We start from the raw sequence: 20,320 nt of genomic DNA, 5'->3' as shown, positions 1-20,320 counted from the left end.
ACCAAGTGTCAATGAATGGTATGTCATGGCTGAGATGTACCTCAAATCCTTTCTAGCATGTGCCACAGAACTGAACATTTTCTGGCGCCTACCCCACCCACTTCCGAGACCCCTGCACACCTCTAGAAACCGGTAAACGGAGGCATGGAATCCATACACCTCTACCAAGTTAGTCAAAGGGAATTCCCCATGACATTGTCAGAAAGAAGTATATTTAATTTAAGATTGAGAACACCACAGGACAGCAATCTAGGCGTCCCCAGAGAGAGAGAGAGAAATGGGGTTTAACGTCTACTCGACACAAACTAGGTCATTTCGGGAATAACACATGGTTTAATTTTATTTCAATAATTCGCTTGCGCGTAGGGGTCTTTAGCAGTGGGAGGAAACCGGAGGATCCCGGAGAAAACCCCACTCTTTATGATACAGCACGTACATGCTAACCATTCGGCCATCCAACCCCCCTAGGCATCCCCAGAAATACAAACAATTACACAGAACAGCACATATTTACATCCCTGCTACATTGAAATTCCACCACTGTCTTTGCCAATAAGTATTTGTGGGTGTATAAAAATAAAGATACTTTTGATTTCCTAAAAATAAAGATACTTTTGGTTTCCTAAAAATTAAAGATACTTTTGATTTCCTAAAAATAAAGATACTTTTTGATTTCCTAAAAATAAAGATACTTTTGGTTTCCTAAAAATTAAAGATACTTTTGATTTCCTAAAAATAAAGATACTTTTTGATTTCCTAAAAATAAAGATACTTTTGATTTTCTATAAATAAAAAATAAAGATACTTTTGATTTCCTAAAAATAAAGATACTTTTGATTTTCTAATAATAAAGATACTTTTGATATCCTTTAAAGAAGAAATCAGCAAGAAATAAATAGCTAAAAGTATTTTGAAGCCATTTAAGTCAAGACTGTTCACTGTGAAAGCCCTTCGCTTTATCAAATCATATACAGCTACATGTAATTCTAGTTTAGCCATATGCTTTTAATGGATATGGAAACTGAAATTTGATTAATCAGATGCTTGTATGGGAACTAGCTATAACTGACAAAGTGGCCTGTACATCAAAAAATTGAAATTTCATCACATCATCAATTTGACTGGGTTAATCATTTATTAGTTTAGAACTCCAAAAACAAATATGACAGTTTACTATATTTTATAAGAGAAAATACTGTTTCCAAATTATAATTATTACAATGAATAATGGTAATACAGATATTATTAATATCTATAGGTAAACATAAGGTGTATGACATGATTAATATTATAAAATATAATATATAAAACAATTTTTAATGAATTATTGGTAATGGCAAGAGTTAAATAAAAGCAATATTGTAATTACCATCGAATTGGTTTTGGGAGATGATCTTATAATAGTAGAACACAAAGAATGAAATTATATCTAACATCATATTTAGGGATAAAAGTATCTGATATAAATGAATACTATAGAAAGTGAACATATGCACTTTAAGAGGCATTTATAAGAGTTTGGGGATCTTGACTGGTCAACCAAAAGGTAATTTTTGATTTTCTGTGATTTGACTAAAGAATTACACCAGGGTTATCAAAAATTAGATTTTTTGCAAAATTTATATCAGGCCTGCAATTTCATTACTAAGCTATACATACATACATGTATCTTAAAATTCAGTATTTTTCGGGGTATAAGGCGCAGGGCAAATTTAGCAGAGTGTTTCGGGAAAAAATAAAAGTGCATGGTTTAAGCACACCCTTCTCCAGCACCTTGTGAAACATGTGCCATACCATACGTGACTTAAATCCACCTGCAACTGACAACACCATTGAACGGGACACTGTTTGGATTGCCTGTAATGGCTAACACTGGTACACATTATATGGAATAGCAGAAATATATGTCATCAATTACGTAGGGATAACAGAAATATTAATGATAACTTTGCATATATTTTAAACACCATTAACGATGAATCGGCATATGGAGAGAGAGAGAGAGAGAAATGGGTTTAACGTCCACTCGACACAAACTAGGTCATTTCGGGACTAACATATGGTATAATTTTATTTCAATAATTCGCTTGCGCATAGGGGTCTTTAGCAGTGGGAGGAAACCGGAGGACCCGGAGAAAACCCACGAGGTTGGACAGGCGACCCTACTCCTTATCACGTACAACCGGGGATTCGAAACCACACCAGTCGACTCAATGACAGACTTTATGATACAGCGCGCGCACGCTAACCATTCAGCCATCCAACCCCCCTTCGGCATATGGTGTTAACAACATTGTTATTTATGGCTAACAGTATACAAATAGCAGTAGCTGAAATGGCTGCCATCTTTATCGCACAAAAAATGTCGACATCATCAACTTCAGACTTCGAAGTTGACACAGAGAAAAGCCTAGATTTCCTTAATACTATGTATTAGGCAAACACCTTTTATAAATAAAAATATCTGGTAAAAAAAGTGCGCCTAATACACCGAAAAATACGGTATGAGTCATCAACATAGTGATTCAGCAGATGTTCCTTCAAAATTTGGTCTTCTGCTTTAAGATGGCGAGCGTTCAAATTAATATCAGTTTAATTTGTATTAAATTATATGATATATTTGCTTGTGAAAACTGATAATTTCTCTATAACTGTCTATAATATAATTACAAAAGCAGGCAAAGCATAAACAAGATGTATAATCATAAGAGATATACATTAACATGATCAAATCGACAATAAAGAGATATCAAAACATCAGAGGCAGCTTTTAAAATGATAATATTCATGTTATAATAACATTGAACCATCTGACAAGAAATTCAAAGAAAGTTAGGATATATAAGTAGCTTTCATATAGGATTATCATGAAAACTTTTTCACAAGACATTTTTAGAATCAATTTTCAACGCAACATTTGCCAACGATTTGTTAAAGCAGTGATGAACATATTACAAAATTGTAACAAAAATATACTTTATATACAATAAAGCCAAAAAGGGTGAGGTTTAGCCAATAATGACAAAGCGTCAAAAAAATATTTTCTACACATTTAGCTATATATACATGTAATCATATTCTTCATTTTCTGACCTTTTGTTAAAGAACAACAAATATTCTGTTTGGACTAACAACCTCTTTTTACAGTACAAAACAATAATCGATAACGTATGATACTGATACTAAAACAAAACTGGTTTCATCAATGATTTAATGTTGTGTTCAGTTGTCGCAAAATACCAAGTACCACTTCCTGCAAACTCTGGAAATATAAAATTTAATAATATATATCAGCGTTCTTAATCCATTTTGGAACGAACCGGCCAGAATTTTATGCTTCCATTCCTTTTATTATAACCAAATTTCAACAAAAATAATTCTTGGTAATTTATTATGAGAAATATCGTATTCTACTACATGTAATTACCACAAAAAATAACGTAAAACAGGTACACCATTCGGAAAATTATATATAGTTACTGTACTTAAAATCATTGAATCTCTGATTAGGTTTAAAATTATCCATTTTTTTAATTTTAAATGTTGATTTGTTTAGTGGGATGACAATCCGTGTTTGCTGCCAAAAATGAAAGCAAAAGTAGTAAACAAGCCAACGTCCACTGAATCTTTCAAAACAATCATTTAATCAAATATTCATCTTTACTAATCAAAATAGTATTTCACAATCAACCGTATTCAATACTTGATTTTTACCTAAGAAGTTTAGCTCCATTAAGTTTTCTAACATCAAGAGAAAGCGAATAGGAAGTATGAGTTTCCAGTTATCAATAAAATATGTGACAACTACATCAAAATCAGTCACATTAGAACAGATGCATATTTTTGTTAGAATTTTAATTTGAAGCTAAAATTTAATTTGAGCTCATAGATAATTACCTTGGGTTTACAGTATTCTTCAAGCCAACTGAAGACACAAGCTGATAGTTCAGCAAAATTAGCTACAGATATATTAGCATTAAATGATTGGAACAACGTATCCATAACTTGTTGAAACTGAAATAAAATATATTTTAAATAAGTTATCAAAATGAATAGAAATTGTTTTATTAATCAAGTGACAGCAAATTGTTGCTTAATTGTTTTGAGCAGATGATACAGAAAAGATAACCACTGCTTTCTGAGGATTCATGTTTTTCGATGAAACCTTCTTCTATATGCATTGCTAAATTTGTTACCCACATGTAAATTGTGTTATATGTTTATTAAACATGCTTTATATAATATTACATTTCTGTATTTTTTTTTCTAAAGTTTGTACGCAAGAATTAACTATTTTATAACATAATTTTATTTATTCTACATATTCATGAATCATAAATTCTTACCACTTGAAACTTAACCTCATCAGGAACCTGATTTTGACCGTGAACAGGTGTATTTTGGTGAGTTTTAACAATATGCTCATAGTTTCTTAAAATAAAGAAAGAAAAATCAATTATCATTTCCTTCAGGTAGTGGGCTAAAATTATATAACTGATGTCAAATTAATACAGCTTCTTTACTTTTAAATCACAAATCAGTATATTTTTCTAAAGGGTCTTTACAGTAAGCCCACATTCTACATGCTCATATTAAACATAAAAAAAAGTGACGGCCCTGATAAATTCTGTCTGTTCTTTGACTACGATGAATACTCATCTGTACAAAATAGTGTGAATTGTTGTACAATGTCATAAGCCATACAGACGTATTTTATAGCCTTTGACCCTCAGCTTGCTTTGGAAGAATGCACTGTTCACTGATGAATCAAGTTCAGAATTAACTGTTACCATAATACACACATGTCACTGTTGTTGAAGCAGAGACAATATGGGCTCAAGGGAACATAACTACCGGTAAGTAAAAGTTCAATAATATCGAAATTGAAACTCACGCTTTCATGATCTTTAATGCCATTACTTCTTTTCTTAGAGAATCCAAATCATCTTCTTGCTTTGACTTTTGTTTTACTAAATACTGCATGTATTCAATGGCTGTAAAAACATATTATGTTAACAACATTTATTTTCAGGAAAATAAATTCTATAGGGTGGTATAATGGATCATAAATTCTGAAATAGCTTTCAATTATATCATAACTGACCTTCCATAATTAACGAAATAAACATCAACTTTCTTTTTATTTCCAGAAGATTTGTGGATTACAATATAACATCTTTTTTTCTCCAACACTCTCCTGATAAACATGAGTCAAGCCTGTGGACCAATGATATTTCGGAAATGATGATAGGAATGGAATCATCAAGATATATAATCTTTTAATTCTTGTACCTGGTAAATAAAATTCTTTTAATTACTAGTAAGGAAATTCGACTTACATCTCTGTAAAACATTAGCTTTACTCATTTTCTGTCCACTCAAACCATCTGCTTGATGACAAGTTGGTACAATACACTGCAGCTCATCATATCCTCTCTATAAATAAATAGTATGGTAATAATAATTTTGTCGAAAGTTGATGTCCAGATAGCTTTCTTTTTTTTCAGTCAGCTTTTCTAAAGATATTTGTCTGTATCCCAGCTACTAGGACATCTGGGAATAACAACAAAAACAAACATTGCATTGATTCACTGCCAAATTTTGTAATGGATGTTAATTGTAATTTTGTAAGACAGCCCACTTTTCACAGAATTATGACACACCATATCACCCTTTGAGCGCTTATTTCTGTTTTGATATGAAATACTAATGAATAACAAAAATTTGTTAGCTATGTGAACTCTTCAAATGAAAAGTGGTGTCATGAGAAATTGTATCAGATGTTCTAGACGGTAAGCATATTGTCTTTAATGGTGTCGTGGTTTCCCCTTGTCAGTGATGCAGGACGGAGGGCCTGACAAGGACAGCTGTCTAGTCCTTCGGATGAGACGAAAAACCGAGGTCCCGTGTAAACATTGGAATGCACGTAAAAGATCCCTTGGCAGTTGGAATTCGATATAAGAGTAGGCGATAGTGCCGCTGCCCGGGCAAAATTTCCCTCATAGCACACTGTATGGCGTATGCCCGTCTTCATTAGCCCAGTATAGGAGCAGAACAGTAGGACGTTAAACCCCATTTCATTTCATTTCATTTCTTTAATGGTGTAATAAATTACTAAAATACCTTAATATTATCACGTCTTTTCTGTTCAGCTACAGTATGAGCTTCACGTCTTTTATCTTTATATGACATGGCTGGTTTATCACTGTCTTCATCATCTAAAATAAATACAAGACACAGGTTACATAAAAATACACAATATTCACTACCGTTTACAAATCATTCATATGCTTTATAACAAAAAATTAATTATCAGTACTATTATGAATTCAAAGACATGGATATTATAATGCATGATTAGCAAATAATCAACCAAAGATCAGTGGAGGATCCATCATTCTTCTGCTGAGAATTGCATCTGCAAAGTGAATCAAAATGTGTTTGAATGCCTTGGGGTTTTTTCACCCTGGGTTATATAGAAACCTTTATTTGGAATGTGGTCATACTATAGTGCACTGATTGATTTATTCATTAATTTATTTCTTTTATAAGGTAAAGATCACAATATTACACTAAATCCAAATAGTGTGAGCAATGAAATTCAGTAGGCGTATATTGAAAAGATCAGAAGTCAATCAGTTTTCAGGCTTAATATAAAATAATTTCTTGAAATTCAAATTGATTAGTAATGATAGTTACTATAAAATTATTATATTTTCTCTGTAGATACTTGATATTACATAATATCCTGTATATTAAGTGGGTACCATTACTCATACTTCTAGTGGATTTAGAAGATATTGTATAATTATTGTACCTGTAAATTGAGCAGATGCTGAAGAAAAAAGTATCATACATGTAATTACCTGTATTTTGAGCAGATGATGCTGAAGAGGCACAACCGGCAGCATTAGAACCAGTACTACTTGTACGTGAAAAACTGAATCTACCACTATTAGTAGGTGTCGGACTTGTTTCTAGTTTTAATTCACTACCACCCTCTAATACTGAAATGTAAAAAAGATATTTATTATGAACAACTCTATAGATAGACCATATACTAGTACTCTTTCATGCTATTCTGCAATTTTGCACTGAGAGAATTTGACAATATAACAACAGAGTCTTAAAACCATACTCGATTACATAATCTTATTTACTAAAGAAAAACAAAACATATTAGTTCAAAAATATTTCTAATTCACTATTGACTTAAAGAGGCATTAGCGCTTTCTTGGTTGCCAGTTGTCAGTAAAAAATAAATTTTGTTTTGATTTTTGATGTGAAATCGCCACACAAGTAACATTAGGATGTTAAAATAAGAGTTAGACAGCATGTAAAATTAGAGAATCAAGCCATAGCTGAAATACAAGTTTCGGTCATAGTCTGTCAGTCTGTTACGAACAATTATAATAATTCTGAACTCATTTTTATACGCCCACATTGAAATGTGGTCCTATATTGTCGTCGCCCCCGTCGGTCCGTCCGTCAGTCGGTCCGACGTCCACAATTGCTTGTGGACGCTCTAGAGGCTAGAGTTAATATCCAATTGATTTTCAGCGATTTCCGATAATTACTGCCAGAGTTATGGCCCTTGATCACTTCAAAAAATCTTGTGGACGCTCTAGAGGCTAAAGTTAATATCCGATTGACTTTAAATTTATACACAGTGTTTAAGGTCATGAGACGAAAAAGCCTATTGATTTTCAGTGATTTCCGATAATTACTGCCAGAGTTATGGCCCTTGATCACTTCAAAAAATCTTGTGGACGCTCTAAAGGCCAAAGTTAATATCCGATTGACTTTAAATTTATACACAGTGTTTAAGGTCAGGAGACGAAGAAGCCTATTGATTTTCAGCGATTTCCGATAATTACTGCCAGAGTTATGGCCCTTGATCACTTCAAAAAATCTTGTGGACGCTCTACAGGCCAAAGTTAATATCCGATTGACTTGAAATTTATACACAGTGTTTAAGGTCATGAGACGAAGAATCCTATTGATTTTCAGCGATTTCCGATAATTACTGCCAGAGTTATGGCCCTTGATAACTTCAAAAAATCTTGTGGATGCTCTACAGGCCAAAGTTAATATCCGATTGACTTGAAATTTATACACAGTGTTTAAGGTCATGAGACGAAGAATCCTATTGATTTTCAGCCATTTCCGATAATTACTGCCAGAGTTATGGCCCTTGATCACTTAAAAAAATCTTGTGGACGCTCTACAGGTCAGAGTTAATATCAAATTGACTTTAAATTTATACACAGTGTTTAAGACGATGAAGCCTATTGATTTTCAGTGATTTCAGATAATTACTGCCAGAGTTATGGCCCTTGATCACTTCAAAAAATCTTGTGGACGCTCTAAAGGCCAAAGTTAATATCCGATTGACTTTAAATTTATACACAGTGTTTAAGGTCAGGAGACGAAGAAGCCTATTGATTTTCAGCGATTTCCGATAATTACTGCCAGAGTTATGGCCCTTGATCACTTCAAAAAATCTTGTGGACGCTCTAAAGGCCAAAGTTAATATCCGATTGACTTTAAATTTATACACAGTGTTTAAGGTCAGGAGACGAAGAAGCCTATTGATTTTCAGCGATTTCCGATAATTACTGCCAGAGTTATGGCCCTTGATCACTTCAAAAAATCTTGTGGACGCTCTACAGGCCAAAGTTAATATCCGATTGACTTGAAATTTATACACAGTGTTTAAGGTCATGAGACGAAGAATCCTATTGATTTTCAGCGATTTCCGATAATTACTGCCAGAGTTATGGCCCTTGATAACTTCAAAAAATCTTGTGGATGCTCTACAGGCCAAAGTTAATATCCGATTGACTTGAAATTTATACACAGTGTTTAAGGTCATGAGACGAAGAATCCTATTGATTTTCAGCCATTTCCGATAATTACTGCCAGAGTTATGGCCCTTGATCACTTAAAAAAATCTTGTGGACGCTCTACAGGTCAGAGTTAATATCAAATTGACTTTAAATTTATACACAGTGTTTAAGACGATGAAGCCTATTGATTTTCAGTGATTTCAGATAATTACTGCCAGAGTTATGGCCCTTGATCACTTTGAAAAATCTTGTGGACGCTCTAGAGGCTAAAGTTAATATCCGATTGACTTTAAATTTATACACTGTGTTTAAGGTCTTGAGACAAAGAAGTCTATTCATTTTCAGCGATTTTCGATAATTACTGCAAGAGTTATGGCCCTTGATCACTTCAAAAAATCTGTGGACGCTCTAAAGGCCAAAGTTAATTGACTTTTAATTTATACACAGTGTTTAAGGTCATGAGAAGAAGAAGCCCATTGATTTTCAGCGATTTCCGATAATTACTGCCAGATTTGACTTCAGATTGATACACAGAGTTTAAGAGCTTGAGACGAACAAGTATATTGATTTTCAATGAATTTTTATGACTTGAACAGCTAAATCCATGATATTAAAAGTTTTGTATACTAAACGTTAGCATGGGGCAGAACTTTATAAAAAACCAAACAAATTCTAATGGTTTTCTGATAATTACCGTACTTCATGAGTTGTTACTCTTAATCAGATTTTAGTGTATTATAAATGTTTCATTACCGAAAGAAGTAAAAATATGCGACAACACTTGTTGAAGATTTAGCTGCTGTGGGCGTATGTTTTGTTGCCTGGCAACCTATCTTCCTAAAAGCGAGACCATTTTTTTTAATACAAATTTGTGTGCTCAAGGTTGTAATAAAAGTAATGTAGCCAAATAAAGTTTTACTTCCATATATGTCATTGTCAACCAGGCATCGATATTTCCGCGCACATGCGCACGGCGTGCGCAGGCACAATCATTTCAAAAAAATTTTTGCAGGCACATTTTTAAAACTCGAAATTTACCACGGCAAAAACGGCAATGCCATGGTAAAACCCAACGTACGTACGTAAACCATGTCACGGCATAATTTATTTTTGTGTGCCGTAGTAGACCCTATCATCCCAAATTAGTTTAAAGAAAGATGTATTGGTATTTTGTTTATTTAGACTTAGAAGATGTGTAGGCCTTGGTCTATTCATTTTACAATTGGAGGGTCTAGAGCACAAGTGATCTAACTACCAACCATTTTAGTTGGTTGTTAGATCACTTGTGCTCCAGACCCTCCAATTATTCTACGGTCTTTATATTTGTTTATTTGCCGTAAATAGGTCACCCAGACCAATTTACGGCACTCCAATGTTAAAGGTTTGAATGTCGTAATTGTCCAACACATGCCTGCAAATTTTCACGACATTTCTTATTTTATTTCTTACTCGTGTTGACCGTGGATTTGCTACGGCCCGAGAGTAGGACTAGGAGGACGATGAGAGCTTTCTCAGTTTCTTCCTGACCTGATTCTCATTCCACCGTAATAATAATAATATTCGTGAGACACGTACAACAACTTTACAAACAAGTCAAATAATACAACGTGTTTTAATTATCAATATCTACCTGTTGTCATAGTTCGTTGTACTCAAATAAAAGTAATAAAGTAATATTTGAAAAAAAAAACCCAACAAAACAACAAATACCAAAGGTCCTCAACTTATCTATCCAGAGAAACAGAGTGGGGCGGGACAATTTTATGCTCGGTCGGGTGGTGTCAAAAAGTTTTTAGATCCCTGTATCATTGATGAAAATTAAGTGAATTTGGTAAAATTTGAATATATAAATGGAAATTTGATTTGCACTGAACCAAATACAAAAGGCAGCAGATGCTCTGAAAATACACAAAGAAGGGTTTAATTTTCATAAAAGACCACGCCCCCCTCCCAAAAAATTTTTGGGCACTCGCTCCGCTCGCCACATATATTTTTACAACACTCACCAAATCATGGCTACATCCCTGTGTTTCAGTATGACCCTGCAGGCACATTTTCAAGTGTGTGTGCAGGCACACTCAACTTTTATAGAGCCCTGTTGTCAACCACATTATCAGTTGAAGTCTTTCATTTTATCCTAAATATAGGATATATAAAACTCTGATTTACTCGAGTTTGTCCTTTTATGGTAAGATTATAGAGAGTTTTATGAAGTTGTGGAATACATTTATGAATAGTGACAATGCACATATTTATGCCAAATGCCATTTATCGACAGTCACATTAATTTCTTTATGGATTTCTGTTGTATAAAACAACAGAACAGATTAGAGAGCAAAGCAATAAACCCATGATGACTTGCAAATTTAATAGACATTGGGATATACAGCATGTGCAAGACAACATCTTCCCTGCCTTTTTTATACAGTATTACATGTACATGGATAACTACACCAGTTTTAACTTTTGTTTGTATAACAGTACTTTAATCTGTGTCATATTTTGAAGGAAAAAAAATCAAAACAGTGTAGTTCATTTCATGTGATCTAGTCATGTCAATAAACATCTGTTTACTAATCTTCTCATTTGTGTACTAACAATTTACTTGGCCTAGAACAATGACCGTTTATGTCACACTAACCCAATCTTACATACATCATTATATTGTATTAAGAGTTGTAAGAAACAGTGACCTAACCACCTTTAATAGGTTAACAGCGACAGATCAGTGAGTGTTACAGCAGTGAAGCCCACATGATCAAGGGGCTGATACCTGGTTAACCATACCTTACTTGGATATTAATAAAACAACTATTGATCTAATATCCGGTAACAGTCAATAATTATCATTGATAATGATGACAAGCATCCTGGCGATTTCTTATCAAAAGAACCAACATTTATTGAATTCTGTAATACAAATATCAGAACAGAATTCAGTTTGATATGATAACACTTATGTTTTTAATCTTTTGTAAATTTTCCGATGTGTAGAAATAATTAGTTCGTCTGTTTAGAGGGCTGAAAGACCTTATATTTGTTTTCGACTGATTTCTATTTTCGTAGTGAATCTTGTTTTTCCCCGTTATAAGGTTTCAGGGAGAAAAATATCAGACTTCATATTAATTCTATGACATTGAAGCATCTATTACTAGGTTTCCGTTAAAACAAGTCAAGTTACACTCTTGTATATTTATAGAACAAGGCAGATTGTTTGATGGCTTCAAATATGTTAGTCATTAACATTTCTAACCGATATAATATTTACTTTTAAATGTTAGAAATTAGAAATGGGGTTTAACGTCCACTCGACACAAACTAGGTCATTTCGGGACTAACATATGGTTTAATTTTTATTTACATAATTCGCTTGTGCGTAGGGGTCTTTAACAGTGGGAGGAAACCGGAGGACCCGAAGAAAACCCACAAGGTTGGACAGGCGACCCTACTCCTTGCCAAGTACAACCGGGGATTTGAAACCACGCCAGTCGACTCAATGACAGACTTTTGATACAGCGCGCGCACGCTAACCATTCAGCCATTCAAACCCCCACCTTTAAAATGTGAATTATACAATACAATTCACATTTTCTGTGAATATATACTTCATTGACAGTCACAATTCTAAATACACAGCCATCAATTGACAAAAATATGTAAGAAATGAATAAACGAAAATAACAGTCATATTTATAGAGTATAGTAACTCCCCCAATGCATGACCATATAAATTGCTGTACTTAATATTTTGGTTTAATTTGGCAGAGACTAATTCTGTCCAGTGTGCGCGCGCTGTATCATAAAGTCTGTCATTGAGTCGACTGGCGTGGTTTCGAATCCCCGGTTGTACGTGGCAAAGAATAGGGTCACCTGTCCAACCTCGTGGGTTTTCTCCGGGTCCTCCCACTGCTAAAGACCCCTACGCGCAAGCGAATTATGTAAATAAAAATTAAACCATATGTTAGTCCCGAAATGACCTAGTTTGTGTCGAGTGGACGTTAAACCCCATTTCTCTCTCTCTCTCTAATTCTGTACAGTGTGAACCTCTCATTATGAAGCTGTAATTTTCATTAAAATTGTACAAGTCTTGAATTATGCAAATGTGATCAAATAAAAAACATGTAAATACATACCCTCAAAAGCTTCACTGTATCCTTCTGCCATACTTTTCTGGGGAAAAAAAGGATAAAAGATTTTACATAGTGAGCAAAGATAATAATTCTAGAAGTGATTAATGGGAATTGATGGAACATTTTTCATTTTATTATGCTGAACAATGCAAAAAAATTTCAATGAGATCGGATGATTTTATAAGTATATTTTGAGTAATCTATTAATCACACACTGGTGTAGAAAATAATTGAAACAACTTGTTTTTATTATAAAAAGACACAAGCTTAGGTACTGTCTACATATAAAGAGTCAGAGATTGTTGTAATTGTGTAACTTAAGCACCGCTATTTAAAAAAAAAGTGGGTAAGAAAATAACAGCAGAAACTGACAGAAATATCTGATAGTTAAAGATGCATTATGTGAGATTCAGATAAAAAGTTGACCATTCTTGCTATAATAATAATAGCTCTAAAATAGATAATGGGAAATGAATATATTGAAAATTTTATTCAAATTACTTTATTTTGAACTAAGTTATGAACGTTGAAAGATGTACATGTTTGTAGCTTTGATTGTTTATTATTTAGCAATGGTACTGGACAATCAAGACTTTTATCATTAAATTTTTAAATCTCTGCTATCCAATGGCCTAGAAAGTTAAAATAATAGTTTACAACATTTGAAGCCAAAATGAAGACTTGCAAAACAAGGAGTCGTTGTGTTACGGTAAACATTAAAATTATTTGAAAATTTCTAAAAAAAATATATTAATATAGTAATTTAATGAAATATGCACAAACAAGTTAATATCAATACAAACTTAAGTTATGTCACTTTGAAATTTACATTAGTTTCATACACCACCATCTTTATTTTCCTGTAATATTTTTAAATGTTTCATATGTACTCACAGAGATTGAACTCAAGAGATTATCTTATCTACATAATTTTTGTTGTAATCTTCTAAATTACTAATAGTAAGTGCCATGAGGACAGCACTACACGCAAAACAAAATCTACAAGATGAACCTGTGGACAAGACAGAATACATATACAATGCAAGAAATAAACAACAAATATCAAATGAAGTGAATGTGCTGTACAGCCCAGAGTCTGTAATGATACAGACTTCACTCAAAATGAAAAATGATTTACAAGAAAGTCATAACAGAAGTAATGCGACCGATCTTGATGGTGGTCGTTCCTTGAAAGACGCTAGTCTGCCATTTGACGTCATGAGAGGTCCAACGTCAAATAATTTTAACAATGAGGGCAATAATCCAGACAGAATCTCTAAAATAACATTGTTCAGATCTTATATTAGAGGACAATAAGGCGAAGTGCAGACTAAAATTGAAATTTAATTAGCCACCAGTAACTTCAGATCCTTTTAGCTTATGTACAGATAGCCTTAGTATGAACTTTCCCTGCAATAAGATTTCGTTAGAAGAACTACAATGGCATATGATGTATCATGTCCAAGGCAACTGTAACTATCTGAGAGGTCAGGTATGGATGGATGATGATGAAATGGGGTGTAACGTCCTACTGTTCGGCTCTGACTGGGCTAATGAAGGCATGCATACCCCATGCACTATGAGGGAACTTTAGCCGGACAGCAGCGCTACAGCCTACTCTTAGTCTTACATCAAATTAACATGCATGCGAATTTGTACACAGAACCTTGGTTTTTATTTTGTCACATCCGAATGACTATAGGTTGTCCTCTGCCAGGCCCTTCATCTCACACAACCGACAAGGGGGAACCGTGCCAGAAAATCCTGATGAACTTACATGGCCAACGCAGGGATCGAACAGGGGACCTCCTGGTTAGCAAGCCAACGTCTTACACACTGAGCCACTGTGATTCCAAAATAAACAGGTATGAATTTTATAGTAACATTTACTATCTATTGCGCATCCCTATTTATAAATAAATACATAAAGATGAATTTCTACCACCACAATATGACTCCTCAATAAATACATGTATCCTCAATATGCTACTGAAAAACTGATATACACCATATTTATTGTGGTTCCAGGCCAACTGTGATATAAAAAGTCAACAAACATGTGAATCATTCTCCACCTATATCTAGCAATTAGTTATTATCAAATCTAAACAGTAACAATCATTTCCATTTGAATGAACAGACACTCAGGTACTCCCCAAATCAACTAATTTTACTATATTTGTAAATTCTATAAATAGACAATTAGTTTGAAAATTAAGAAAGTAATTGTACCTTTTTTTTTATCAAATTCAGAAAAAAATAGAAAATACTGATAACCTACATTTGCCCCAAACAGATCCTCCATCCATGTCGGCACATTTCGAAGATGTTTGTTCATATCGGTCTGATACTCTATAGTTGACATAAACAAATACTACATCTACCATTAATTATATTACATAATAATAGGAAATCAACTAGTTTGTCTTTCTATCATAACAGTGCAGCTGATATCTTATCAATTGAAAAATATGTGAATGCCACGACAACTACTAGAAGAGTTGGACAAGGAAGATTCCTGAATGATAATCAATAATTTGGTTTTAAGTAATGATTTATGGATCCTGCCTAGTGCCTACCTTTCTGTGAACATAAGTCTGCATAAAAGCCTATGGGTGTCATTGAGACACTATGTCATTGAGACACTATGTAAAGTTGTTTAACCGTAATCATATGTCCAATAATAAATGTTTTTCTCAAAATATTTTGGGAAGCTATATGACAGAATGTGTGATACAGTATTGAACAATTCAAAAACTCAATAAAATCTATTGGCATACTGTATAGATCTATTCCAGTGTCTCAAATGACTGTGCTATAATTGAATATTTTCCAACCCATTCACCTGCAAGTTGAAAGATGCAAAAAAACTAGATGTTTACTCACAACAGTAGACAGTCAGCTATTACCCACTGAACCTTTGGCAGTGGAAATACAGGTTTAACCCTTTAGTCCTTGGGACATGTAAAAATTGACTACCCTAGTTCCCTGAACAAAATTAGAGAAAAGTTATATATCTCATACTGGTGTAACTCTAGACAGCATGAATTTCATGCAACTACAGTTTCCTAGACCACATTAAACCACCCAAAATATTCAGGTGAATCAGGCAGTTTTGGGTGCTCTCATTAAATAAGACGAACTAGTTTTGGGTATTTTTTTTTAGCCGTCTAAGGGTTAAGTTCGATTAGATAACATCTTGAATCTTGATACCAAAGTAGGGGATATTCAGAAACAATACAAAACTGCGGAAATGCACTGCTGTTTTTATTAGAGGTAACCAGTGTATGTTAATAACAGGCCAATTGCCTACACATAAACATAAACAGTTCATATGGGCGGCTTATCTGACGACCCTATTTCACTTGCAAAGAGATACACCAACAAAAGTGAAAATGGACATTTTTGAATATTTTGTCTTAATAATGTATAATTGCTCCACCAATCCTCAGACATTTGGGGCAATCTGACCCACTCCTCTTGCAGTGCCACGGCCAATTCTTGCAGTGTTGTCGGTTGACGTTGATGAACATATTTCCCGATCAAATTAAACACACTAAAGCAAAGATACGCTAAACAGTAAATCTTATGCAAAAACCGATAGGAAAGCAAACATGGATAGGATAAACCGGCAAGAGGCAGTTTTCTTCAATCCTTCCTTGAAGTGTCAAATTTGACAGTAAATCTTATGCAAGAAATGATAGGAAAGCAAACATGGATAGGATAAACCAGCAAGCGGCAGTTTTCATCAACCCTTCCTTGAAGTGTCAAATTTGACAATGAACCCCTCCCACGTGTATGGCGCTATTGCATGTCGCAGGTGCAGCTCTGTGGTTCTGTTGGGGCGATAAGTTCTTTATCTGTGAACATACTCTCAAAGCATGTCAAGTGTCCATGACTATTTATCACAACCTGCATAGGTATTTGCATTTCAATTATCCCCTACTTTTTTTGAAGAGTATATAATATATTATCCATCAAAAATATTGCATAAAGAGGGCTGTGGGAAATCGATAGATTCTAATGTAAGTTTCAAACGGCCATAACACATTTTAGGATTGTGCATTCAGAATAATTTTTGGATAGTATGTTTTAGGCGGTAGCATACTTTTCATTAAATATGGTTTTGTACTCTATTTTTGATTTATATTCCAGCTTAAAGTCAACACCATAACACCATGTTTTTTTATCCTACGTGAAACGATAAAAAATTCATAAATAGCAACAAAACATCAAACATTTTCAACACATTTTCTAAGAATTTTGTTAGTGTTAACCATAAGGAATAAATATGGGACTATATAGTATTAAGTCTTATTCCAGAAGTTAAGTGAAAGCCTTACAGGACAGAGCTTTTAAAGGAGCTAAATCGCTAATATTTCGGACCTAAAATTGACACAAATGGGTCGCAACGCATATAATAATGTAATATGAATGTATTTACATTCAACAGTTTCCGTTTTTACTCTAATTTCAAATCAGTTGTGTTCGGCAAAATACGCCAGGCCCAGAAGTATCAATCAAATGGCAATCTCAGTGTCTAGTTATTCCAGTCTACACTGTTAGTATTTACTGTGCATGCCCTCCAGATAAGAATATGGCGACACTTGTGAAATATGTCTAGCCTTGCTCTTTGAGTCCCTTTTTACAAATGGTGCTGAAAACGCATTATGGTACACGATTCGTGTATCAATGGTAAATTGTTTATTTTGTCTTACATATTGGATATTAGAAGCCCATCTTTTCCCAGTAAGATCACAACATTAATGTTGATTTAAATTTACAAATAATTTGTGTTTTCAATGTCGAAGACTTTGGATGATATTGAATGAGTTAATAGACTTAGCTACTTTAAAGATAGGGGGTTGGATGGCCGAATGGTTAGCACGTGCGCGCTGTATCATAAAGTCTGTCATTGAGTCAACTGGCGGGGTTTCGATTCCCCGGTTATACGTGACAAGGAGTAGGGTCACCTGTCCAACCTTATGGGTTTTCTCCGGGTCCCGAAATGACCTAGTTTGTGTCGAGTGGAAGTTAAACCCCCTCTCTCTCTCACTTTAAAGATACATTCCCGGGTACAAACCGGGTGATTTGATGATATATTTGGACTAAAAACATATTCAAACTAATTAATTTATCATAATTTTGCTTCAAATCCTTCTCAAAACACTGCAATTGTCGGGGAATACCCTGGCTATAAAAAATAGATCAAAATAGGTCATGTTTGTGTCACGTGACGTGCCTCTCTCGGTACTTAGCAACAGAGGCGAAGTCGGAGGAGAATTCATTGAATACACAAGACGATGTTGTCTTTAATCGCCGACTGTTTATTACAAATATCGAATCCTAATTAAATTATCGGATTATCCACTGCCTGCGACTTTTTCCGTGATTTTTATCTCAGAAAGTGTTGTACATCTAACTCTTCATAAAGTTTATCAACATGTACATCAAGCGCTCAATCTCCACGTGCAACCTTAGACGTCACGCATGCAGACACTCCTAATCATCGGGCTGTCGATTAGGGAAACCCTTACATTTTTGTACATCAAGTGCTCAATCTCCACGTGCAACCTTCGACGTCACGCATGCAGACACTCCTAATCATCGGGCTGTCGATTAGGGAAACCCTTACATTTTTGTCCTGTATGCGCTCCATGAGTGTTTTTCATGGAATCCAGTATTTTTCTAGTAAGATTGGATATTTCTACTTTCCATATATACCAAAATTGCCATACTTTTATTGGAAATAACCACACAATAAATACTTTTCTAAGAACGTAGCTTTAAGGTTTGTTTTTAAAACTATTATAGCAGTGATATTTTTGAGGAAATGGCCAGTAACTCCATATATCGCCATTTAAAAATTGAAACAGTTGTTATTCTCTTAGATATGCTAGCATTAGTCATATTATGTCTGTTTCATCACCTGTTGTCGATTTGGTTTACATTACAGGACACAATTTGAAAACTAACTTTATTTATTCACTCTAAAGAATTCTGAACAAGACATCCAACTTATACTTTTGAGTTCATTTGATCAGTATTGTTTAACATCTACTTCCACTACTGAGGGTGATATAGCAGAATAAGTTGAATGTATCCTTAAAAAAAGTAAGAAACTCGCCAGAAAGGATGATCATGTCTGAGAGTAAGCTCCAGCATAGCTAATTTGAAGCCCATACCCTAGTGGTTAAAACAGTCATGCTTTCTGAGATACAAAGTCCAAATACTTTTGTATGAATTTTTTTATGAATCATTATTTTAGATGATGCGATAGAGCCTTTAATTCTATCTATGTCAATCACATAGTTATAACACAGTTTATACAGAAAGCCAAAAACGCTATCTTCAAAGGGAAATTACTTAGAATGTGTTAGAAAATATTTTTTGGGATATTGATGTACATCCAGGCCTGGAAATAACGGTTTAGATGTACCTGACAAAATGTCAGGACAAAATGACAGGCACCATTACAACAAGAGTGGTATTGAGCCTTTAATAAAATCATCTGAAAAGTTGTAATTATTTAAAAAGTAATTTACCAAGGTAAAATATAAAATGTACACATTGGTAACATAGCCAGGTAAATTTTGTGATAAAAAATATCGTATAATTGTCATATATTTTATGTGAATGTGGTAGGACTAGCGGCAGTGAGTATTAATATCTACACTTATGTTTACACTTATGTTTACCTCATTCATTTGTTTACGATTTTTAAAGAGATCTAAAATGTCAAAAATATTGACGTCAACGATCGTGGATACCACTGTGTTTTTAAATCTAATTCTAATTACAACAACAAGAACTGTGTCTAAATCATTTCGGAGTCAAAATCAATGTTACTGGAATACTTACAACGGGCCGTTTAGTAAAATATAATTTTCATTCTATTAAAAGTTGTAGGCTACTCCGTCTGCCATGTTGTAATCCCTGACACCTTACGGTAAATATAATAGGATAACTCCTTGGTGGCTTCCGTACTACGGAAAGCCAAAGGGGCAATAGTTTCTTTATAAAGGAAATGAATTGGGGTTTAACCTCCTACTGTACTTCTGCCCCGAACTGGGCTAATGATGACGGGCATACGCCATACAGTGTGCTAGATGAGAGAAATTTTGCCCGGACAGCGGCACTAAGGCCTACTCAGTACTCTATCTATATGGAATTCCAACTGTCCATGGATCTTTTACGTGCAAGCCAATGTGTACACGGGACCTCGGTTTTTGGTCCGATACGAACAACTAGATAGCTGTCCTTGCCAGGCCTCCGTCCAGCATCACTGACAAGGGGGAACCACGCCGGAAAATCTGGATGAACTTTCTCGGCCAATGCGGG

At 34.3% G+C, this 20,320-nt stretch overlaps 1 protein-coding gene across 1 annotated transcript; it reads right to left on the bottom strand.

Moving 5' to 3' along the window:
* Positions 1-1,116: 1,116 nt before the first annotated feature.
* Positions 1,117-19,994, bottom strand: LOC126822061 (max-like protein X). The gene is made up of 9 exons (XM_050550806.2): positions 19,841-19,994; positions 12,983-13,019; positions 6,867-7,007; positions 6,124-6,218; positions 5,340-5,436; positions 4,895-4,994; positions 4,347-4,431; positions 3,898-4,014; positions 1,117-3,262 (listed from the first exon to the last, which is right to left on the bottom strand). The coding sequence occupies exons 2-9, from the start codon at positions 13,011-13,013 to the stop codon at positions 3,203-3,205; spliced, it is 726 nt and encodes a 241-aa protein (XP_050406763.1). The 5' UTR covers positions 13,014-13,019; positions 19,841-19,994; the 3' UTR covers positions 1,117-3,202.
* Positions 19,995-20,320: the final 326 nt, after the last annotated feature.

Source organism: Patella vulgata, chromosome 5 (assembly GCF_932274485.2).
Source record: "Patella vulgata chromosome 5, xgPatVulg1.2, whole genome shotgun sequence".
In the NCBI taxonomy this organism is placed as follows: Eukaryota; Metazoa; Mollusca; class Gastropoda; family Patellidae; genus Patella; species Patella vulgata.
Note: the sequence above shows the minus strand (reverse complement) of the source record. Positions and strands in the feature narration are given on the sequence as shown.

What these genes read in the sequence shown, in the direction of transcription:
- LOC126822061 (XM_050550806.2), bottom strand. Translation starts at nt 13,013, where the DNA reads ATGGCAGAAGGATACAGTGAAGCTTTTGAGG. An exon ending in AAAGACGTGATAATATTAAG is followed by an intron (nt 5,437 to 6,123) that starts GTATTTTAGTAA and finishes ATTTATTTATAG; the next exon opens with AGAGGATATGATGAGCTGCA. An exon ending in AGCTAATGTTTTACAGAGAT is followed by an intron (nt 4,995 to 5,339) that starts GTAAGTCGAATT and finishes ATGTTTTTACAG; the next exon opens with CCATTGAATACATGCAGTAT.